Source organism: Lissotriton vulgaris, chromosome 1_1 (genome assembly GCF_964263255.1).
Source record: "Lissotriton vulgaris chromosome 1_1, aLisVul1.2, whole genome shotgun sequence".
Taxonomy (NCBI): Eukaryota; Metazoa; Chordata; class Amphibia; order Caudata; family Salamandridae; genus Lissotriton; species Lissotriton vulgaris.
In genome coordinates, this window is record NC_141685.1 from 548,557,220 (window position 1) to 548,582,368 (window position 25,149).

At 43.9% G+C, this 25,149-nt stretch overlaps 1 protein-coding gene across 2 annotated transcripts in view; it reads right to left on the reverse strand.

Moving 5' to 3' along the window:
- Window positions 1-25,149, reverse strand: part of BRDT (bromodomain testis associated) — a 2,469,968-nt gene that overhangs the window by 2,128,123 nt on the left and 316,696 nt on the right. For both annotated transcript variants that reach the window (XM_086953938.1, XM_086953937.1), the window contains one exon: window positions 39-176. In XM_086953938.1, the coding sequence (XP_086810064.1) occupies window positions 39-176 (138 nt within the window). The remainder of the gene's footprint in view (window positions 1-38; window positions 177-25,149) is intronic.

Sequence of the window (25,149 nt, forward strand, 5' to 3'; positions counted from 1 at the left end):
TTCAGAAAGGCTATAAGCATGCTATTTAAATGACATACCTTATTATACATGTAGCAGTTGGTAAACATAGTATTAAAATCTTCAATGCAATCGATTGCCTTCGTGTAGTAGTTGTATTCTAGGCGTTTCTTAATGGTTGTCAAATCCATCGGATTCTTGATAATAGTATAATAATCCTGAAATAAGGAGTACATACACTGTTAAAATTACAGTGACTGACAAAACAAAGCACTTTTGAGACAAAAAAGTGGGAGATAAAAAGTTGTTAAACTTTAGAACAATAAATCAAAGTTTGCTAAGCCACCAAGGGCATTCTCTGTTACTTGAAACCTTTTTAACATGTTTGTTTTTAAACCCATAACATTTAATAACATGCAACGTCAACTTAATACAAATGCAATGAAAGGGTTGGATACCAAGTTATGACCATTCGGCCCAGTTGTATAGCTGCTGAAAGAACAACAGAGGCAACAATAAACAGCTAATATCAAAGTGTACCACCATCAACACTTCTCCCCAGAGATTTTTTATTCAGTATTTAATTTGTGAGCATTACAGAACTTTTGCCCCCCGTTTGCCTGTTCCTCAATCAGTATGAAAAGGTCACTCCTTAGAGATGGAGAAGCTACATTTAGCTTAGTTAGCAGCATTAAACTATCACGGATCATCATCACATGTAGATGACCATTTTTTTTCTGGTGGAAGGTGCCGCGCGGGTAAGCAATTAAGAAAACAACGTCCTGGCAAAGCCAAGAGGTTTGGCTTTAATGTGCTATTCGTCCCTGTTTAGCTGCTGAAAGAACGGTAGTGGCAACAACAAATCGGAAATATCAAGGTACATCACCATCAACCCTTCTCCCCTACCCAGGACAGAGATTTTTTTATTCACCTTTTTTAACTGGTGAGCGTTACTGAACGTTGTCCCCCCTCCCACCCATATTTTCCGGTTCCTCCATTAATCTGTTTGAAAACGTCATTCCTTAGAGATGGGGAAATTACCTTTAGCTTAGTTAGCAGCATAAAACGATCAGAGATCATCATAACATTTAGATTACCAATTTTGTTTCCTGGTGGAAGGTGAGGCGCGGGTAACAAATGAAGAAAACCAAGCCATGGCAAAGCCAAGAGGTTTGGCTTTGATATGCTAACACCACCTAGAGTGATTGCCAGTGGTTTAGACCAGTGATTAATTTGAGCCAGTTGTTGTGGGTGAGAGTGAGGGCACTGCCACTAATTTTTTGGTACCGAGAAGAGAGAGAGAAACAAACAAAAATGGAGAGATGGAGGAAGACAAAGATAGAAACCCAGTTATAAAGGGAAAAAACAGGAACCTGCAAGAGGGAGATAAAAGGGAATGGAATAGCTGGTAGTGGGTTAAAGAGGCCTGGGGTGGATTCAATACTATGCAGCCTTGGTATTCAGGTCACCAACATTTAATAGCACCGTCCACCAAGCTTCGGAGTAGAGCTTTGGGCACCAGCACTTAATTCTTTAGAAAATTAAGTAATACCACCCTCCAAGGCATCGCTAGCGGACCAACCATCTGCCAATAATGGGTATCAGAGCAGGAAGGACGAGGTGATCACTTATAGGGGGCACAAGAAGAAAGAAAAAGCCCTTGATCTCCTCTTCCTGCCAGCAATCAAGGTATGGGAGCAGTAGTGCCTCTGTAGGAATGCTCATTTCTAGACCCTAAGGCAAACTCCAGAGACCCAACCACCCAGGAGGAGGGCCCACGTATAGGCATACCTTAACCACCAACGGGATACAACAAGCTATGGACATTTGCTGGTATACAGAAAAGAGAAGCTGCTGAGTAATTCTGGTGAATCAAACGACAGCCAGTTCCTTAAAGAATTCATCATCATTTCAACTTTATTTCGACAATATTGTCATAAAAGAGATCACATAATTAAACAGTTAAAAATTGATGCAATACAAGTAAATACACAAAAAAATAAAAAAAGGTGCAAGTGTCCTAGCAACTTATCATTACATCATAGTAAATGCCAAAGAATATATATAAAAAAAATAAAAAATACATGACCAAATATTCCACCTTGCCCATCTAGAGTTTAAGCTCAAGCTCCAGAGCATCTATACAGCTGTATCTACTGGATCCTAGTTCAGACAGTGTTCACATATGTCCTTCTTTTGTTCCACATAGCTGCCAAGAATTTTGTTACAGCAAAAACAATTACAGTTGAAAGATCCTTTTTAAGTATTCTATAAGCTTGCGAGCAACGGATGATCCCCAGATTTTTACATAGAGGAATAATCCACCTCCTTCTAGATTTTTGGTAAGCAGGGCAAAAGAACACAACATGCAATTCATTTTACAGCTCCGAGGTACAGCAGGGACAATTTTTTGGGGAAGATGGACACCACTTGCTTGTGAAGGCTCTAATAGGTAAGGAGCCATGTATCCATTGGAGATACAACTTTCTCAAAACAGCAGGACTAACATCGTCTAAGACAGGCTCAAATTGATGGAAATCTTTGATCATTAAAAACGTGCCAGACAAGGTACCAGTTTGGGCATTCGATATGAGAGCAGGTAATTTACTTTCGTGGTACAAATTGACCAGATACTTGTGTGAGATTCTGATACAAGCACACTCCGGGTCGGACCACAATGACGGAAGATCTAATCTCTCAAATTCCTCTCTTACGTACTTCAGCCAGGGAAGTTTCCCCGCATTCGGGAGCCTTAAAACATCCGAAAGCTCTTGCCTATAGTTCTTAAGCTCTGGGGTAGCCCAGAGTCTTGTATAAAACAGAGGGGGCAGACATTCTTGTGCTTGGTAGTCCCTCTTTTTCACCTGCTGGTCTGCCTCTTATTTAATTTCAGGGGGCCCCTACTTATTATTGGTAGTCCAGAGTCTCCGCCAGAAAGTTAGCGGTTTGAGGCCCAGTTCCTCATCTATAGGTCTGAGGCCCAGGTCGAGCCTTAGCGGCAAAAAAGGTGTACTAGGGGGCAGCGCTACCAACTGTCTTAAAAATGTGTTTTCCGTGACGGCAATCGCGGATCCAAACTTATGACCCCACAGTTCGCCACCATAAATTACTGCCCCCCGTGCCTGCAGTTTGTATATTTCCAGGGGTGGGCCAATTGGTTTGACAGAGGATTTATTTAAGAGCTTAAGGATACCCCCGCTAATTGAGACAACTTGAGTTGGTATTTTATTTGGTGTTGTACCTAAGTCATAGTTTCGTTTAGGGTGAGCCCCAGATACTCAAGGTCTGAACCCTTTCTAGCCGGACTCCACCTATCATAGGGTTTGGGCGTGTTACTGGGGGATTAAAAATCATACATTTTGTTCTTAGAGTGTTTTTGTCTGGACCGGGGGTGGGAAATAAAGACACAAAACCATCCAGCATCGCTGGATGCCCATAGGAGACTTTGAGAGCAATAAGGTATCATCTGCGAACATGATCGCAGAGATCCGACACCCAGCAAGTTTTGGAGCATCACTGTTTGAAACTGCATTCAGGTGTGCGATTACCCCGTTGACATAAAGGCAAAACAGGGTGGGCGCCAAAACACACCCGTCTTACCCCCCTGCCAACGGGGAATCTAGCTGACAAAGAACCATTTTTCCCACACCTGACCTGTGCGAAATTCTCAGCATGGAGTCTGATTATCATGTTCAAAAGAGGGGGAGGAATGCCCAACTCCAGGAGCACAGTCCACAGTTTCCGGCACGGTACTAGATCGAAGGCCGCACGGAGGTCCACGAAAACAGTATAGAGTGAACCGGCCTCGATCTTAACGGTTTTCCAAAAAAGCAGGGTCCATCGAAAAATCTGGTCCTTAGTGGATACATTCTTTCTAAACCCTGCTTGATAAGGGCTTAAGATGGAAAACTCCTCCATCCATTCTAAGAGGCGATCTAAAATCAGCCTTGTGAAGAGCTTTTGCGGCACGTCAATGAGGCTGATCGGCCTGTAGTTGACTGGGAGCAGAGGTGAGTCCTTCTTGAAGATAGGGACTATCTCTGCTCCCAGCCCAAGTACTAGGGACCGCCATACCCCCTAGAAATGCATTGAAAAGGACCGTTAAATAAGGAGCCCAGACAATGGGTTCATGCTTTAGGAGGTCGCCGGGTAGTTTATCCAACACCTGGTGCTTTACCGGTTGGAAGTTTAAGAATAGCATCACAGACCTCTCCCTCAGTAAACTCAAGCTCAATTGTTTGAGCAATAGAGCTAGGCACTAGTCCCCCTTGTTCCAAGTCATTGGTAGAATTGTCCCCCTGATACAAAGTGTGAAAATGATCTTCCCACACATCCGCAGCAATATTGGGTGCTACTGCCGATACTGGGGCAGCCGACCCAGTATTAATTAGCCAAAACTTCCGGGCATCTCTTGTTGTCAAATCAGGCGTCAAATTGGCCCAGTTCTCGTTGCCCCACTCGACCTTGGCGTGATGAATTAACTGCCTGTATTCTATTCTCCTTTCTTTTATCAGTGCCCTATTATTATTTTGTTTCAGGTCCTGGAGGAGTTCTACTTTCGCCTTCCTGCAGGCAGTATTAAACCAGGTAGGTTTATTGCCCACTCTTCTCCCTCTTGGGCCTAGGGGGTTTAGGATCTCTGCTAAACTATTAATTAATTCCTTGTTAAGATCCGCTAACTGACCGTTTCTATTATTTGCAACCTAAGGTCGATGAGGTCGAGTCTATCAACCAAGGGGTCAAGCAAAGATTTTCAGAATACTGCCCAGGGCAAGAGTCAACTGGTCAACCCCGACCTGTGCTGTATCCCCAAATCTAAATGCAGTAGGAATTTGGGGGGGGGGGGTAAGTTTATAGTACCACTAGTTGCTAGAGGGACCTCCCTAACTTTTGTGGAACCCTTGGGTTCATTGTAAGAGGGACATATGTCTAGCTTCGCCTTTTTTCCACCCCTTACCTGCACCCCTCGTTTTCTTTTTGGGACAGCCCCTTCCTGAATTCCCTGAGACTGTGGGGTATTAGGATCATGCCTACTATCAGATAACACACCATTATCAACAGATGGCACAAGAATAGCCTCAGGGATAACCGGGAGAGAATCGCTATGTTGTTCTTGATTGGTCGTTACTGTTTAATAGAGCAATAGGGGAATCCACAACCCTTTCAGGAGTTTTGGCATTAGCGAATAGACCCAATGATGATCTTCTAACATTTTCAATTCCCTGCGAAAGTCGTCTTTCTAAAATAATTAATTCACTAGATACAAGAGAATTCGCTCTAAGCAGGAAATTGTCCAATGTACCTGCCACCATGGTACTCGATGCCATGGCTTTGCTTCTAGTCTCACGGCTCGTCATAGTCCTAGGTCCACGGTGGTCCTCCACCCGATAGTAGATAGGCACTAGCTCAGTCACACGAAACCCACGAGGGGTGGCCCGGTCCGGTCTTGCACGGTCTGTAACGGGCTAGAACGGGCTAGAACGGGCCCGCCCTTGGCCCGGGCTTCGCCCGGCGTGCGTCCGCGCGCGGAAGTGCGGGGCTAGATATAGGGCGTAAAGAATTACTTGCCCCTAGGGCCAGTCTCATTGGAGATGACAATTAAGAAGGATAACAATCTATGACATTTCAACAACTGTTTCCCTACTTTATGGAAAAACTGCATGTAACATGCAACAGAGGTAAATGTAGGTGTAGCACTAACCAACTAAGCTATCATACATGAAATGGAATAGTTAAGATCTTTTTGTTTTTGAATGCAAGTCTTCAAGTACATTTTTACAAAATAAACAAGTAGAAACTACTATGCCCATAGCCTCATGTTGGAAATGGCTCTCAAACAAGAAAGATGTTCCATGTGAATGGATTTTGTAGGTACTGGAAAACACAGATTAGGCAAATGTTTGTGGTGTCAAAATAATAAACGCTGATTTGAAGAATTTAGGAAAAATCTGAAAATAACCACTAGAAAGCAGAATACCATATGCACGGACTAATTAACCTATCTTACTTGGATATTGATCTATCTTCCACTAGGCAACGAAGAAAGAACTGTGAAGCAAAAGCTGTAATTGAAACTCGGAGCCTGATGGGCCTCAAAATTGAAGAGCACAATGCTAGAGGAATGTGGACGTAGTGCTGGGGTCAGCTGATCTGGAGTATACAGAGACTGCCTCCTTTTCAGAATTCACAAATTCTCATACTGAGCCATCTCCCAGATCACCATGGATAATGGCATGACAAAACATCCCTGTCCAAACCCATACCCAGCTTGGGACCTGCAGGATAGCGATGGTAAAACTGTTGGGCCAGGCAAGAGTAATGTACTTGGCTCTTGGGTTCCTTGGGGCCATCAAAACACAAAAAGGAGCCCTTGGATCTATGTACATTGATAGCCTAGCTGGGAAATAAACCACCATGAAGTGTCACTTTTATAGGACGATTTCCCTCACCCACCATAGGGTGACCGGCTTCATCTTTGGGAACCTTCTCATATAGTGATACCTAGTCGGGATACGGGCTACAATGCCCTCACTGAGAGGGAGGAGCTCAGGGATGTTTTCCTGCTAAGAGAGGTATATTCTAAATACCCAATTGTGGAGCTTGAGGTGGTGAGGGCAGCAGAGCAAGTGAAAAGAAAATGGTTAAAACTAACAAAAGGTTTTGCCAAAAACTTACGGCAACCCAGGGCTAGGATTAAAAACAGCATGGCACTGCAGGAATGATTAAGTATACTTGTGTGTCACAGAGGTCGACATGTTTCAGCCTATGACCCAGAAGTTGTCGGGCCGTCTTCAGGACCTAGAAGTGCTGCTGCTTATTATTATTATTATTATGTTTGCACTTGTAAAGCGCGCTTCTACCCGGAGGTTTCCTGGCGCTGTGCAACGCTGGGGAACCCGTCCTGGCTTTCCCTGTGTGATGGTCCCTGCTGGGAGTCCCCAGGGTGGAGCCAGGCCTCCCCGGCGTTGGGGTGGGGGCCGTTGTGGAGATTAGGCAAGCTAATGCCCAGAGTTGCCGAGTGGGACCCCAGATTAGAGTAGGCACCGAAGCGAGAATTATCGAGTCCGCTGACCCAAGTCCACGACCCTGCCGCGTCGGGAATTGAATCCTGGTCCCGGCTGACTTCTGCTCCCGGGTCTGCCGCCTCTAACTGGTGAGCCACACCACTCCACAAGAGCACTCATAAGAGCCCAATCAAAAAAATCATAAATCATATTTGCAATATATACAAAACCATCCGGTGACTTCATGAAACATCAGAGGGTGAAGGATTCACTGGCGGTAACCTGTGGAAAACATATGCAGAAAGAATTTTATTGCAGAAATTGTATACATGCGGAGAATTGATGGTTAAGGTTCAGACACCAGGCAACCATATCTATACATTGGGAGTTATTAACCAATCTCAAATTTTAGAAAAGTCATACAGAGGGCATTGAGTTGAAGACCCTTCTCATTACTGTATGTTTTCATTATTAGAGTCCCATACAAACCTGTCTCCTTGTTAGTAGGTGGAATGGATAGACAGTAAAACAATGCATATTAATAGTGATACTTAAATACCACAAAAGTGGAGGGGCTTACCCGCTATACTCAGGTGTCACGCCTCAACCCAACTTGGCATGGGGCAGAAGGTGGGGGGAATCTCGGTCCTATGCAGCTGCCATCGAAGAGAGAAAAAAAAGAAAATGAACCCTTTAAAGCAGTAAGAGGGGAGCCAGTGAAAATGTGCAGAGGCCATTCAGGGTAAAATATACATGAGCCACTCTTATTGATAAACAGACTGGTGTTATGATCCATATGTCTGAAGAGACCAGTAACACTCAAAGTATAATATACAAGTAATGGTCTAAAAATATAAATTGAACGTAAACAGATATATAGAGTTTGTGGAATGAATACAAGGGGAAAACTGAATATAGCTGTGTACTCCACCCAGGTGTGTGAAAAGAATCACAGAATCATTCGGTTCAATCCCAGTCAAAGTAGTTGCTTGAAAATTAGCCTTTATTACAATGAAAACGCACTCCTCATGAAGTAAATGCTCAGTGCTTTAAAGGGTTGGTCAATAATTGAAACATAGGCCTCTCCAAACAACTATGTTACATCTGGTGTTATGTGGTGTGATAAAATGAAATGCACACTGAAGTATATGTGGCACAGAAAATCCCTGGGGTTGTTTAAGACATGCTGCCCCAATCAACAAATCAGCCAATAGATCCCTGTAAATCCTTTTAGGAATTCTGGCTGTAGGGAAAGAATATGACGAGATACAGCAGTGCAAAACAGGAAGTGTAGACCAGATGTGAGTACATTAAGGAGTAAGCATAGTAGCTCAATGTGCATCGTGTCAATGTTAATATGAGCGCCATATGAGGCGTGTTAACAGTATCCATGCAATATTTGCTCCAGAGCACTGGTTGTGGTTGCCTGTCCCGGAGTGTAATGAAGATTCTCTTAGAGATTATTTCATTTGCTCGTTTGTGTACATGTCCACATTACATTAATTGCATTGTGACAGTGGTATTTCTTTAGAGAGGAATAGGCTCAGTTCAAAATTAATTGTGCAGAAGTAAAGGGAGACTGTGTGGCATGTGTCTATCATTCTCCCATTCTTCCAGGAGGTGTTCAGATGGTGATGATACTAGGGGATAGACTACCACAGAATCACATCCTTCAAACCATGTTTGTCGCTGTGTAGTCTGAACACCCACTTCTGTTCTCTGACAAAGAGAAGCTTAGTAATGTGAGTGGTTGTTGGTAATATATTTGGTTTGTCAAGAACTGTCCACCACAAGTCATCAGCTTGGTGTCCTTTTTCCAGAAAAAAGGACACCTGCCCCAGGATTCTTGTTTCCAGTCCAGGAGAGAACTGGCTTGTCAGTTCGAGCTGGACTGTTCCCATGAGGAACATGGGCAAAACTGATACTGCAAATGGCTGGGTCTAAACGGGGGAGGCGAAGTGAGCTAAAGAACGATGATGGATTAAACTCAGATATAATAGTGACTGGGGGTGCCTTTAACATTGCTTCTATAAGAAATAGGTTTTCTTAGCTCGCAAAGTAGCGAGCATACGTGGATTATTAGTGTGCAATCTCCGTAGGCCGCAATTCCCAAGAGCCCCGTTGCAAACGGCACTCCCACGTCGCTGTTGGCCCACAATTCACAGAGTGGCATATAGACATGCACACTGCCTTGCACAAGGGTCCCCTTCCTTGGCATAGTGAGCGGTATGCTGCCTCTCTATTAAGAGGTATGGACACAGATTTTGGGTGCTGGATCATTACTATTTCCCTACAACCAGACTTCCTAAAAGAGTTTTATAGGGATCTATTGGCTAATATATTGACTGATACAGAGCATCTTGAACAAACGGCCCCAGGGGTTCACTGTACCATATGGACTTTGTGTGGATTTAATTTAATAACACAAGATGTACAATAGTTGTTTGGAGAGGTCAGTGTTTTAATTATTGGCCACTCCTTTAAAAGCACTGAACATACACTTCATTAGGAGTGCTTTTTCATTGTTATAAAGGCTTATTAATATGCAGTCACTTCAGCTGAGATTGAACAGAGTGATTCTGTGACTTTGTTTTCACGCACCTGGGTGGCAAACACAGCTATACGAGGTTTCCCCCTTGTGTTCATTCCACAAAGTAGATATCCGTATGCATTCAATTTGTATTTTTAGACCATTACTTGTATATTATATGTTATTGAGTGTTACTTGTCTCTTCAAACATATGGATCATAACACCAGTCTGTTTGGCAATACCAGTGGCTCATGTGGACATTTTAACATGAATGCCCTCTGCACATCCCTACCTCGCCTTCTCTTCCTGCTTTTAAGGGTTGCTTTTCTTCTTTCTCGCTTCTATGATGGCTGCGTAAGAGAGATCTCACCTTTGAGACCCCTATGCCTTTATCTTGATTTCTTTTCTTTGTTCTGTACTATCATCTATTGAATCTCGCTTCATATGTTATTGCTTTCTTGATTTACTGTATTCTGCATGATCATGTAAAGAGCTCTGATACCTTTGGGTCTAGCTAGAACTATATAAAACTTCCAAATAAATAAATGCCAAGGTGGGTTGAGGCGTGACACCCGACTACAGTTCGGTCAATAATACCCAATGTATAGATATGGTTGCTGGTGTCTAAACCTTAACCATCAACACTTATGTGTACTTTCTTGATGAAAAAAGTCTTTCTGCATAGGTCTTCTACAGGTTACCGCCAGTGAATCCTTCACCCTCTGACGTTTCATGGGATTACTGGATGGTTTTGTAAATACTGTGAATACGATTTATATTTTTTTTGTTTTTAACACTTTTAAGCAGCAGGCCGTCTAGGTCCAGAAGAAAGCCCAAGCACCTTTTGGGTCATAGGCTGAAACATGTTGACCTCTGGGATACACAAGCAGGTTTATTCATTCCCACAATGCCATGCAGTTTTTAATCTTAACCCAGGGCTGACCTAATAAGGTTTTTTGCAAACCCTGTAGTTCGTTTTAACCATCACGTTTCACTTGCTCTGCTACCTTCACCACCCCAAGCTCCACGATTGGGTATTTAGTATATACCTCTCTTAGCATGTAAACATACCTGAACTCCTCCTTCTCGGTGAGTGTTTTAGCCTGTATTGTGACTAGGCATCACGATATAAGGAGGTCCCCAATGATGAAGCATGCCTTCAACCGTGGTTGAGGGAAACCGTCCTGTAGAAGGGACACTTCATGGTGGTTAAGTTTCCAGCTAGGCTATTAATGTACATATACCCAAGGGTTCCCCCTTGTTTTGATACATCTAGTAGGGGAGTCAACCCTTGCAGGTTACTAAACCTCCTCTAGCCCTCCTTAGTGATATAATTCCTTGCGGCCATACCTGTTCCAGTCTATGAGGTATTCGAATATCTTTTTTACATGCTTGAAATCCAGAATTGCACTTACTTCAAATTCAGGATGACCATATTCCAACACAGGTCAACTACCGGCTTCATCAATGATACATGGCTGATTTTTTAGTGACATTGGGATGCAAGATCAGTTTTAGAGCCACAGGATTAATCATCTTTTCAATGTGAGGTTTCAAATTTGGTTCAGCATTTCAAATATATGTTTAGTAGATAGCCATACTTTATCTCATCCAAGCGACTTTGGAGTCAGCCTATGATGAGGATGTTCTTAGATTTAACTTCTGTGAGATTTTTCAGGTATGAAGATGCTCCAGGTGTTCTCGCACAAAGGGCACCTTTTGAGTGTGTATCGCATCAACTCCAGTCATTTGTGGATGGTACCCCTGATGGCAGAAGAATGGAGAGATGTGGTCATGTTAATGTGCATAAATTCTCCTAACCACAATGAAGTAGCCCAATCATTACAATCTTGGAATAACTGGTATTGTGACTATTGTTCAACCTTCTAGTTGTTTTTCTCCACCTGCACACTGGTATGAGAATTGTGGTGAGTGGTGCTTCAAGGTTCATCGGGTACTACAGGACTCGCCAAAAGTGGAAAATAAGCTACAAACTTCTATTGTTATGCAATACCAGTAGAAGGTTGCATATATAAACTGTGGGACATATGTATCAAGTGTATTTGCAAACAGCCAGATTCTGAAATTGGGACGTTTGCAACTGCAAAAACTCCTATTCTTATTTACAAAACTAAATTGAAACTTAATACCGATTCGGTATTTGGAAAGGATGTGTTCAGGCATCCCTTCCTAATACTGAAACAGATTGATATGTTTTAATGTTTTGGGACATTATTTTGTTTGCAAAATATTAATCTTTAACAGACTACTGAAAGGTAGTTGTAAGATATCGCTATTGGGAAGGGGTCCCCACAGAACTTCTTCCCCTTTGAGAATGTTGGAAAATATATGTTTTTAAAAAGAGTAGGCAGTGGTCCCAATGTTACCTGAACTTTTCATTTTATTTTTAAATAGACATTGTTTTCCGCGGAGAAAAACGGGTTGTACTTAAACAAAATAAATTGCTTTACTTAAATCAATCACTGACATGGAGGTCTACTGATAGCAAGCTGCCATTCCTGTGACTGCTGTGATTCCTAGTGGGTCAAAATGAACCCCCTCAATATTCATGTGGTACGTCGAATTGCGACCCGCTAGGACTCAGTAATTTACAGACCGGCCTATTAGTACACTGGTCACAAAAATACTCGTCGCAATTTGTCAGTCCATCGTCCTCCATGTTCTGTAGAACGAATGTGCCTAATGTATGCTGCATTAAAAAGACCATTTAGATTAAATGGTCTAGCACTACCAAACAGTGTGAAAAAAATATTTTATGGATGGTAGTTCTACAATGAAGTCTAGAGAAATGAAATGCTATGGGCAATGAGGCACTCTTGCCCTGTAAATGTACGTCACAAGCAAAATCGTGAGCCTTAGTGTTCTATGGCATTGACAGCCACTAGAAATAATCCTGCAAAACTTGTAATTTTTGTCTTTTCCCCAAAACGTCTAGCAATTGGCAAAGAGGGACACTATTATAATGCTTGCTGCTGTAGTTCTAAGGCACAAAAGAGTAAAGCCTCTTCCTACCCCCATAAACATAGGCCATTATATGCGGTAAAGTTGTTCATACACCCTGCCAGTGTCATGTTATTGTGTGCCTTACATAGTTGGTTCAAGAATTCCATACTTTATGCCCCCAATATCATCCTACTTCAGGAAACTCACTTGGTTGGTAACGCATGTAGGGTATTGCACAGAGGGGGTTGCGTATTGTTGGCCCATGCAGGTTTCACCACAGGCTCCCGAGGAGTTGGCATATTGATGAAAAAATCCTTCCCCCTTGTAGTGCAGAACACCTGGTTCAGATGTAAGAGGGAGGTACGGTGGGGTCTCGGGCACTTGGGAGGGGCAATCTGTCACCTTCATTTCGGTTTATGTGCCCCCAGGCCTCCAGGTAACCACATTCAGGGACCTGGGTACGCTATTGTTGAATATCCTGGAGGGTCTCTTGGTGTTGGGAGGAGATCTGAATTCTGTGGTTTCCGGTGGCCTAGATTGCCATCCTCCACGAGACCTTGCTTGTTCACAATGCTGGCTGCCATATTTCCTAGAATCCATGGGGCTGGTGGATGGATGGAGGGCCTTTCACCCTGACACTCTTCAATATACTTTTCACTGCACATAGGAGCCTATCTAGAATTGTTTATTTTTTGGGCCTCTTATCTCAGGTCATACATGTCCGGGAAGTAAAACACTTAGCTAGAGGCATCTCTGATCACTCAACAGTTAGGCTTCTTGTGGCGCTTAATTATAAACAGGTGGGGTGAGTGGCCCCCATTAACTCGTGGTATCTTCTGGATCCTCATATCCGTTGCGAACTCCTTGCGAGCATTGATAATTATTTTAATGAGAATGAGGGCTCGGTGGAATCCCCGCAGATGCTTTGTGAGGCCTTTAAGACAGTGATTCAAGGCCAGGCCCATTCCTTGATCTCGGGGAAGAAGAAAGAACAACGGAGGGAGTTGGTGGCCTTGCAGGCAGAGGTGGAGAGATTAGAAGCAGACAGACTCGGATGTCACACCTGACAAGCTCAACCTTCTCAAACTTAAACAGGACTATAGGTCACTGACGACAGACCAGGCTAAGGCCTTGGGGAGAGCGGCGCAGGGGCGGTTTATGAGGTGGGTGACCAGGCTGGGAAACTCTTGGCCTGGTTGGATAAAAGAGGCTGGGCAAGTAGATTAGTACCTGAGCTTCAAGGGCTTGAGGGAGACTCCCTAACGGATCCGCAAGCTATTGTGGACCGTTTTGTGGCCCACTTTGAGGCAGTCTACACCTCGGCTGCCCCCTACTCCGAAGACAATTCCCGCCAGGTGCTCACTGATTTAGTTTTACTCAGACTGTCAGTGGTCGACCATGACTTCATGGAGAGTAACATCTCCAATGAAGAAATAGCGGCAGCAGTGTGATCCCTTAAGCCGGGCAAAGCCTCTGGCCCTAACGGGTTGACAATTAAACTGTACAAACTTAAACCGGACAGATTGGCCCCGTACTTAAGGGCTATGTACGAGGAAGCGACTCCTGCCTTCAGACCAACGGAGGGCTACTATTGTTACCATCCATAAGGAGGCGAAGCCTAAAGCGGATTGCGGGTCTTATCAGCCGATATCCCTTGTTGAACGCGGAGCCCAAGATCCTGGCTAAGCTCCTTGCTACCTGGCTTTTGATGGTGGTTGAGACCCTGGTCCACCCAGATCAATTCGGTTTAATACCTCACCGCAATATGTTGGTTTGTTTTTTGTACTTGTATAGCGCACAGCTACCCACAGTGGGTTTCCCGGCGCTTGTACGAATACTGCAAGGGAACTTTCCTGGCTTTCCCTGTGAAGTGTCCACTCCTGGGCACCCCCATGGTGCAGACCAGGCATCCCTCACGTTGTGGGGGCCGTTGTGGAGACTAAGCAAGCTATTGCCCAGAGTTGCAGCGTGGGACCCATGATCAGAATAGGCACTGAGGCGAGAATATCCGGTCAGGGGAATTAATGAGCCCGAGACCCACCGGGGCAGGAATCGAACCCTGGTCCCTGGCCAGAGCTCTGCATCGAGGTCTGCCTGCTCTAACCATTGAGCCACACTTCTCCAATCTCGCAATAGTGCACTGAACTTGCGTAGGGTTCACAGGGTTTTGGGCAGGGCGGCCTCTATTTTGGAACCAGCGGCTAAAGTCTCCCTAGATGCTGCCATGGCTGCCATGGTGATTTGACACCATCAAATCACCATATTTGTGGGCAGTATTGGAGAAAAAACTGTATGTGTCCTGTGGTTGTCCCCAAAAAATTGTTTCGTGTATGGAGGCTTGTGGAACTCCTATCTAGGAGATATATGTCAACCTCATCTGATTCAAAGTTAAAAGTTGACTTTATTCAGTTAAATTAAAACCATCAAAGTGCATGACACAAAGCATAAAAATTCAAAGTACAGTGCATAAATACATATTATAACTCATCAGATTATGACATTTTTACAAAATTTGCCCTAAAACATGTATCAAGGTAGTCCCCCTACGCAATCCTAAATAATAATGGTTCTGGGAAAAATAAAATAATCATTAAATAACTTCATTTAAAACGGAGTCCACATTATGATTCATTGATAGCCTGTTCCTATGCCTAATTACTCCTATTATGTAGCTTGCAACCCCAAAACACACTTCTTGCGACGCCATCATTTGTAGGTATGCCAGGGCTGGTCTGACTTGTTCAAAATTATGACCTCTTAGAAGGGGGATAATAAATTTCCTGCGCAGAAAAACCTAGTAATCACAGAAAAATATCAAGTGGAGGGTGTTTTTTTCAGAAAAGTTGTCACAAGGACAGGGCCTTAACGATCCTTCTTTAAAAAAAACCTTTCGGAAAAGCCAGTAGCCAGGGGACCGTATTATGCTTAAGTCTAATTAAGACAAATAGATGGTAAGGTTTATTTATATAGGATGAATACGGTTGCAGGGGTCTACCTAAACTCAGCATGACAAAACTTCTCACAAAAGGCTTTGCCAATTCCCTATCCTCCCTTATCGACATAGATCTAAACAAAAACTGCCGTTTCAAATCTCTAATAGCTGACTTACCAAGAGCTCTAAGGCTCAAAAATAAGTCAGAACAACAAAGAATTTCCATCTGGGTCTTGATGTAACTAACCCCTTATCTAGGGAAATGCAGTCTTGGATGATCAGCTAGTTAAGATTTGGGGTCGGCTGAGCCCAAATTCTCAGCCAGCACACTAAGGGGGCAACCGCAATCTGGTCAGAAATAAAACCAGCTCCAAAGGTCCTCATGAATATTAAAAACTGGGGTAGGGGCCGGGACTGACAACAATCTATGGAAAAAGGTGATTTCAGCCACCTGAATTTCTCAAGTCTCTACGTATCCCCAGATATCGCTCCCATAAGTCACCATTGGGAGACACTTGGCATTATAGATCTTCATGAGTGCCGAAAGTGGTTTAGAGCCAATTCTTTTTGCAAAGTCTGAAATAGCCCCCGATGCTCTAACTAGTGTGTTCTTTTTATGTGTGCACTGCGTGAGCCACAAACGCCTATCATCAAAAAGAACCTCCAAATACGGGAAAGCGGGGACTTTTATTAATTCCTTATCCTTGCAATAGAATTTGGCCTTTCTTGCTTTTCCTGAACCAATAAGACATAGAATATGACTTTTTTTAAATTCATAATCAAGTCCAAGAACTCCATAAAATAAATAAAACAATCTAAAAGAGTTTGCAGCCCCCTCGAAGTCCTTGCCACCAAGACCGCATCGTCGGGGTAAAGCAATGCAGGGATCATTTTTGTACTGGCTCTTGGGATATCTTTACAACAGGAAGTCAGGGCGGCCCCTACTTTATTAATATAGAGTGTGAACAACAGGGGGGCTAAAATGCACCCCTGTCGGACCCCTCTTAACAGCCCAGAAATTAGTTAGGCTACCATCTTCATTGTAACTCACTGTTGCTACAGTGTTTTCATGGATGGCGGCCAAGAAGGAGATCAGGTTCACATCTAAACCTAAATCATAAAGGGTGGCCCAGAGATTTGATCTATTAAAGGTCGAAGGCAGAAGTTAGGTCCATAAAGGCCAAATGGAGATCCCCGTGCTTTGCAACAGTGTACTTCCCAATCACCAAGTCAAGATTAAGACATTGACCCAATGTACCTTTTCCTTGCCTAAAGCCGTATTGGAGATCAGAGACGGTGCTATTTTCGTCAAGCCACTGTATTAGGCGAGCAAGGACAACTTTCCCCATAAATTTAGCCGCAGAGTCGATGAGCGAAATTAGCCTGTAACAGGCTGGATCATCTCTGGCTCCCTTCTTTAAAATCGGTATAATGATCGCTTTGGCTCAAGACAAGGGAAAGCCGGACTGGCTAGCTGCGTTAAAAACAGGAGTTAACATTTTCGCCCATAACTTAGGGTCTGCTCTATAAAGGTCAGCTGGTACTCCATCAGGGCCCGGGGCTTTCCCCTTAGATGTTAAGTTAATCACCTCAGTGACTTCATCCAAAGTGAATAACAAGGGATGCGCAGCACAGCCGCTGCCAGCTGGCCAGGCAGTGGGTCTGGCATTCACATCAGTGTAGATGCCCCCAAAATGTTGGACACACCTCTCAGGCGGAATGTGACAATCATTAACGGAGTTAGATGATTCATCAAATGTAGGACTGTTCACCACACTCCAGAACCTAGTGCTGTTTGACAGGATACTGGCTTGGCTAAGCTCGTCCAATGCCATCTCTCTTAGCTGTTTTTTCCTCCTCTTCACTGCCACTTTGTAAACCCTCCTAGCAGTCTTCACCCTATCTGCTAGCCTAGGTTTCCCATTAAGCTCTTGCATGAGTGCTTTTTGAGCACTCATAAGTTTCGTCAAACCATTTTTTATATCTTAAGGGCCTTGGTCTACAGGGTACCGTTAGGTTAGCCGCTACTTGCCTTGTGATTCGGTCAAATGCCCCTAGAACTAATAATGGGTTGGAGTCCTGGTCCGAACAAATACCAAACTCCTCTGTACACTCACTAAGTAAATTATTAATAAAACTATCAGGAGTAATCAGTCCCCACCTTATTCTACGAGCTTGATCTTTTATGGCAATGTTGGTATTAGTTATTTGGGCCATGGGTCTAACCTTATCGGCAGCAGGAAGGTTAATAACCAATGTCAGTGGGTTATGGTCACTCAGGCAGTTGTTTGTTACACTCAATGTGCCTAATAAAGCCAACAAAGAGCCAGAGACTAAAATGTAGTCGATGGTACTGTGGTGGCCTTGACCAATGTATGTAGGTACGGGAGATGACACATCTGACTGCGTTGGGCAGATCAAGTTATGGGCCGATAAAAAACTCTAAAAAGGTCCCAGAGGCAGTATATTCGAAATGTGTTGACCCCTGCGAACCACACTCCTCTAATTTTGTTAGACAATTGGTAGGACAAACATGAATATTAAAATCTTCCAGGACTAATACATTATAGTACGTAGCAGCCTTGGCCACATAATTAGCCAAAAAGGCAGGGAGGGATCTTAAATGCTCTATGTCATCACCTCTCGAAAAAGAAATATAAAAATTGACCACTAAAAAAGTTGGTCAATTCTTCCCTGTTAGTTCGAGTGCCAAAATATTGGGTGAGCATGAGTCTATTGGCTTTGCATGTTAATTTAAGATTAATTAGCAGCAAAAGCCCCGCCCCTAGCTCTCCCCATGCAAGATGGTATTGCATATTTGCAGAACCATAAAAACCCATCCAAGAAATAGGATTCTTTTGCCTCCCAAGTTTCCTGGAGGGCAATTATATGGTAACTAGCAAGGAAGAGTTCCCAATTAGAGTCCCCTCTTTTGGCCCTTAAGCCAGCTATGTTCCATGAGAATAGTTTTATGGAACCACCTTTGGATGGCCGCCTGGTTGTGTTAAAATTGGAAGTAACAAATGGAGTGGGCCGGGGGTCTACGATGGGAGGGATTATTAAAGTCTGGGGACTAGTCGTGGGGATAAATGATGCTTCCTCTACTGTTTCCTTTACATTCAATATGTTCCTTGAGTCTAAATTGGTAACAGGTAGTCAGTCTTGAGCATCTAAGCTAGACAAAGCCTCAAACCTGTTTGAGACCGGAATATGGGGAGCCGTCGCCTTCGGGGTACTCAGTGGGGTCTATAAAAATAACCAAGTGGCAGGGCCCAAATAGAAGTGGCAGTTAGTGGGCACAGATCCTGCGCATTTAGAATCATTTGGGCAACCGCGGGGCTTCAGAAGTTGACAACATAATCACCCCCCCCCCCCTCTATGTTCTTTGGCGACTGCCCCAACCACGCAACTCTGCGCACCATTATAATATTGTTACTCATAGCTGCTCTAAAACCTTTATGCCTGGATAACCAATCAACAGTTTTGTTCCTCAATTGGGTCCAGGATTCTGGTTGATCAGTTCTGAGCAGGGGTACACCAGCCAAAACCACGACGTAGGGACACGCCGCCGGTGGCAGATCTAAAATATCTTGTGCAGGTTTGGAGATCACATGATTTGATATATTAGGACAGTCTCCATGACGGTCATATTCAGCCATTACTACCCTTTGTGGACCCTCCGATATAGGCAAATTCTGATCGCCTATGCGGACCACATTCATCTGCCCACCCACCCCTTGGCATCCTGTGATCAATTGTTAAACTATCCCCCTGGCCCCGATGGCACACGCGGCGATTGCAACCCTGCCGTGCGCACATTGCTAGTAAAATTGTCCTTGCCCCCTGGGCCAAGTTCCCAGCACGATACTCCATCAGGCCACTGGTTCTTAGCAGTGATGGCGCCACAAGTCCCATGCCTACGACCCCAGTACTACTGTGCCCCCCAGTTGCTTCCGAATTATCCAACACTTGTGCACCTTTTAAGAGGAGAGACAGTTTTTCTTTAATCACCCCTAGTTTATCTCAAAGAGGTGCTAGGAGAACAGTAATTAAGGTCTCTAGGTGTTTCCAGTGTTCCGGATTACCTCCATGTTCCACCAACATGGGCGTTTCATTGATAACGATAAGAGGCGAGCCAACACTGGGTTTCAGAAAAGATTCTCACTTAGACCGGGGGCTTGATGTTTGATTTTGTCTTTAACCTTGCCCCTAAGCGCTACTCCACCCCTTGTGCGTTTTGCAGGTGGTTCCCCGGTTCCTCCCTCATTATTAATATCCAGCCCAGATCTAGATGCACTTGCCACCCTTTCCCTTTCTTTAGCAGTTCTTTTGGATCTAGTAGCTCGATCACCTTGAGCTGCCCGGGACGTGTTCAGAGAGTGGGCTTGGGCAACAATAGGGTCTAAATGAAGCACATGGAGAGATCCCACCAAATCCCCATGGAGGCTCAACCTTGAGGTATAGTTGGAGTCCCCAATACTTAGGTTGACAGCCTCTACATACCCAAAGTCCAAAGTGGGATCCATACCAGATGCGCCAACCATACTAGCTTCTAATGTCTCCGTGCTTAAACGCGCCATGGCTTGCTGGAACACCACTGGCGATTTTGCTGTTCTTATGGCCCCTAAAGAGGATCTTTTTTGTTCCCCATATAACCCCAAAGATAGTATTTTCTCTGTTAACTGGATTTCGTGCTGTAGGACAGATTCCGCCCTTAATAAATATGTATCCAGCTACCCCGCCACGCCGCCCCCCCTCCCCAGACCTCTGACTGGTGACTTTACGTTTGATGGCCATTGACAAACACAAAAATTATTACTCAGTCACTCAATAGCAATATCGTAGGCAATGTTAAAAAGGGGGGGCCCAGCCTCCTTCGGCCTCTGACCTCTCACGGGCTCAGACAGGCCCGCCCTTGGCCCGGGCTTCGGCAGCGCGCGTCCCGCGCCGCGGGGGTTGAGGCAGCGCTTTATAGCACTATCACCACGCCTCCCCCTGCGGCAGCTGGGAGCAGTTCTAACAATGAGGCACCGGTGCAGCCTGGGACAGAGTCCCACCAGGCTGTGCTGGGAACAAAGTGGAGAGCCGCGGAGGTCTAACAAGCAGCCCGAAGTCCTTGGCAGAAGGGCAGAGTCAGCACCACAGGTACTGCGGATGTCTAGCAAGCAGCCCGAGGTCCTTAGCAAAAGGACAGAGTCAGCACCACAAATGCAACGAGAGGCTCCCCTGAAGTATCCCGCGCCGCGGGGGTTGAGGCAGCGCTTTATAGCCCGATCACCTCGCCTCCCCCCGCGGCAGCTGGGAGCAGTTCTAACAATGAGGCACCAATGCAGCCTGGGACACCGAGTCCCAACAGTCTGTGCTGGGAACGAAGTGGAGAGCCGCGGAGGTCTAACAAGCAGCCCGAAGTCCTTGGCAAAAGGGCAGAGTCAGCACCACAAATGCAACGAGAGGCTCCCCTGAAGTATCCCCTGATTCCTACTGTCGATGATCCCCCCCCTAAACCCAGACCTTCCACTCTGTATGTATGTATGTATACAATGATTCAATTACTGTATCGATGATGCCGAATGTACTAAAACCTCTGAAATGTCATTGTATTGCTGATGCCCGTATCTTAATAATAAAAAAAATTGGAAAAAAGAATTCCATACTTATTCCTCCCAGAAAGTGTTTGAGGCATGATATATAGATTTTATTCTAGACATTTAGTTCCATAACTCTTCATATCCATAGCATGAAAGAGCATTTGATGACTTTTACGCATTTCTATGAGACAACATTGATTTAAATAACTGCAGGTATCTACGGCCAGTTAGTATCATAAATATATGCCCGCTTCCCAGTTGAAATTGGCACCATTCTTCAAACACCAACAGAATTGGCAGTATTTCCAGATTTGATTAGCTACAGTTCAGAATAGTTTACTTCTGTTGGGGAGAGTTTCTGATCCAAGAAAGCTGCAGGATGCTCACAGACAACACACCTCCAACTTCTAGGAAGACTTGTTTAGTCATAGGGTTTCCGCATTTCAGTTTAACCTGAAAACAAATTCTAAAGAACCGCCAGAGGAAATTTTAGGCTTTCAATGGAAACTAGGAAAACACCAATTTCACTACATTTATTGTGCATTTGGTCCTGCAGGACGTCCACAGTCCAAATGTAGTCCCTGCCACGTTCAGTTCATTAAGTCAAAGCACACTAGACAGTGCAGCTTTCTGGTTTGCGAAGGACATCTTGAGGACATTCTCTATGCTTCCTTGGGAATGCATTCCACCCTTTGCTTACCATTGGCCTTGCATTTTCTAACTCACAATTTCTTGCTTTCCGTTTGCTGGCTTTATCTGATTTAGGCTGTCCAACTTGAGATCGCTCCACCCGTGGAGCATAGCCTATTTCTTCCACAGCTCGCACTCTGTAAACAGGCCTTTAAATCATGTTCTTATCTCGTCTCATTTGCTGCGTATTCAAAGACATAGGACAAATGTCAGGCTCAGTTGTCTAAGGGAGCTTGGTGTTTAATTTTCTTTTTCGGATTCAAAGTGTGAGACTTTGTGTGACAATCCTGCAGGTTACACATGTGAGAGGAGAGACAGTAAATAAAAGTTAAAAGTCTTTAATTGAACAATGCAAATATTTAAGAATATATCAGATTGATGAAAGCACAAATTAAGCTTTTTTTAAGTGTGGTGTAAACAAATTTATAATATGATCAAATCAATACACTTGGTGATATCATTACCACGCATCATTGGCTCGATGGATAGTTTTATCAGTAAAACTGTAGGTTGGTGCAAATGTTATGGTCAATTGAAAATGTGTTTGTAATTGCAGTTCGCGACCACGCCATGCATACAACACTCTACTACCCTCCGCTACTCCACTCCAGCCCACTCTGCTCCTCTCTATGGCAATCCACTCTACGTCACACCACTCTATGCAACTTTATTCAACTCCACACCACTCTTCTTCTCTCTATGGCATTCCACTTTAGGACACTCCCCTCAAGGACACTTTATGCTAGGGCCGCCTCTCCACTCTACGCCATTCCACTAAACAGCACTCCATTCTACAATACCTTACTCCACTCTATGCCCTGTCACTCCTCTCTATGACACTCTAAGCCACTCATCGCCCCTCTACTCCATGTCACTCTACTTCATTCTATGCCACTCTTCGCTACTCCATGACACTCCACTCTGTTGAATAGGAATGGATGTTTATTGGATTCACAGAACCTTATCACTAGGTCAGATATGGGTCTTCCTCACCCAAGATGGTAGCCATGGCTGGATGTCTGGTGGCTTATCTAAGTGAGTGTCCTTTCCCTACTAGAGTCAGCTGCAGCTTCTTCATGCAGCATGAGTTGGAGGCATCCTCCGGCAGATGGAGTTCACTACACTTAGTTGTGAACATACTATGGGCATGGTCCAATTCCCTGACTGAGTATGTGGTCAGACAGGATTGCGGATTTGTAATTTTTTTTAAGCAGGATTACTAGAAAGTGAATTTTGAAGAATTTTACAAAGTGGCCGCAATATCTTAATTGAAGTCTAAGTAAGACAGCCCTAGCAGGGCTCTATTGATTGTTGCATGGTGTTGGTCTATTAAGCACAAGTGTGACATTAGGACATTTTGTGTTTCGCAGCGCAACACATGATATGATAAGAGTGTTGCTGTGACCACGTAAATAGGAGGCACTGAGAATGTGATACGGGCTCGTATACACTTCTTAACAATTGGGTACTTATATGCGACGACTGAATGAGCACACAAATTGTGTATGGTAAGGGTTGACTTTCACACGATGTGCCCCATCTGGTTAACCCCAACAGGAGGGGTGATTATTATTGGTTTTGGCACACGTACAGTAAGAGCATGCTGATGGTGGATTGACACTCTGTAGTATCCTATGTTGTACCTGCCTCTGCTTGTTGCAAGGCTGCAAGATTAGAACCCTGTACTGGGGGTGTTCCATGGAGAAGCTCTGTCTTGTTCTAAGATTCTAATGATGACAGTTGCTCCTGAATGTGACATGAAGTTGTGACTCTGCTTGGCAGTCCAGTTAAAGGCTGATTAAATCATCAAGAACTTACCTGATGTCTGTCTTCTTTACGACATCTTTTTGGCGACAGGTGCTGGAGTGCCCACACGAACCCACAAAGCAGTTGTGAAAAATCGGTGCCTCTGCAAAAGAAGAGCGGGTGGAAAGCAGAAACGATCATCTTGAAATCATCAACAGTGTCGGCAATGTGTCGAAAAAAGTGGCAGGAAGATGAAAAATAAGAGCGACTGCTGCTGAGCACGTAAGCCTTAACACTGATGAGTCGGAGAGGTGGTGTGACACAGGGGATCTCGATTTCCATCAGGCGGTAAGCTGCGGGTGCCTGTGTTTGGACGGATGCTGCTGGTATTAGGGTTGGAGAAATAATGCGAACGGAGCAAAACTGGAAAGAAGGATAGTGGTGCTGGAACGCATAACATCAGCATGCGTTCCAGCACCTGAAAAAACGGACGAGTCACAACGTACGTGTGACACAGCACGCAGGCACGTTTGCGTTTCATCAGTGAAACGCAGAAGGGTTGTCAAGAGAGAACGTCATAAAGACTTCCCTTCAACACAGTTCAGAGTTTCAACAAGACAGCGTCATAAAGACAATTGTCTCCAGACGTTTTTTTGGAAAAGAACTTGCTTAACACGTCAAAAATAAACAAATGGAGCGGCAACATGTCAGTCAGGAAAAAAGGGGCTGCAAAATAAAATGTTCTTATGAAATAACTTTAATGAGAGGAAATGAAATTATTTAACATAGTTAAATGAAAAATGAGTACATTTCACAACTATCACAGGAAATTATAGAAGTTATGTGTTTAGTATTTTTTTTTGCTTAATATTTGTTTCACAAGAATCTTTTACAGATTACAGATATTTCATGTGTGGCATTTAATTTGAAGTCACTTACACTCGTTATCAGGAAGGTATATATTGCTATACCAATAAAATATTTTTATTGTTTTTCTTCTCCATTCTATTCATTTCTTATGACAATGCAGGCTGTTTCTCCACCCACACCATTTTTGGAAACACCAGGAGACCAGCCCATTAAATGGAGAAAGTGGTTTGATGGCTTTGAGACCTACCTTGGCGCAATTGGTGCTATGAGATTTCGTGCTGAACGTAAGAAGTATATCTTACTACACTCCTAGGTTATGAAGGCAGGGACATTTTAAAACATCTTCCCAATCCTGTTCAAGTTGATGGTGATCCTCTTGATGAATATCAAGAAACAATCAAAAAATTGCAGACAAGTTTCGATGTAAAAGCCAGCTTAGAAGTTCTTCGTCACAAGTTATTTTTGCGTGCACAAAACACAGGCGAAGCTGTTGATAACTATATCACAGCTCTAAGAAGTCTTGCGTCAGACTGTCAATTTGAGAATTTTGCAGATCAACTTGTGCAGGACCAATTTATATTTAAGTGTACAGATAAAGCCATCAAACAAAAACTATTGTCAATGGGGAATCCAACCTTAGAAGAAACTATTATAGTAGCGAAAACCATTGAAACGTCCCAGATCTCTGTAAAAGAATTGGATGAAAAAAGAAGTGAAGCTATTACTGCTGTAAAGGTGAAAGAACCTAAAGTGTCTCACAACAAAGCGTCGGATGGACAACAGTCAGTTGAAACACAAAATTCTTTTTTTTCAAAAACAAACATCTGTTTTAGGTGTGGATATAAACCACATAGTCCTAACAGCAA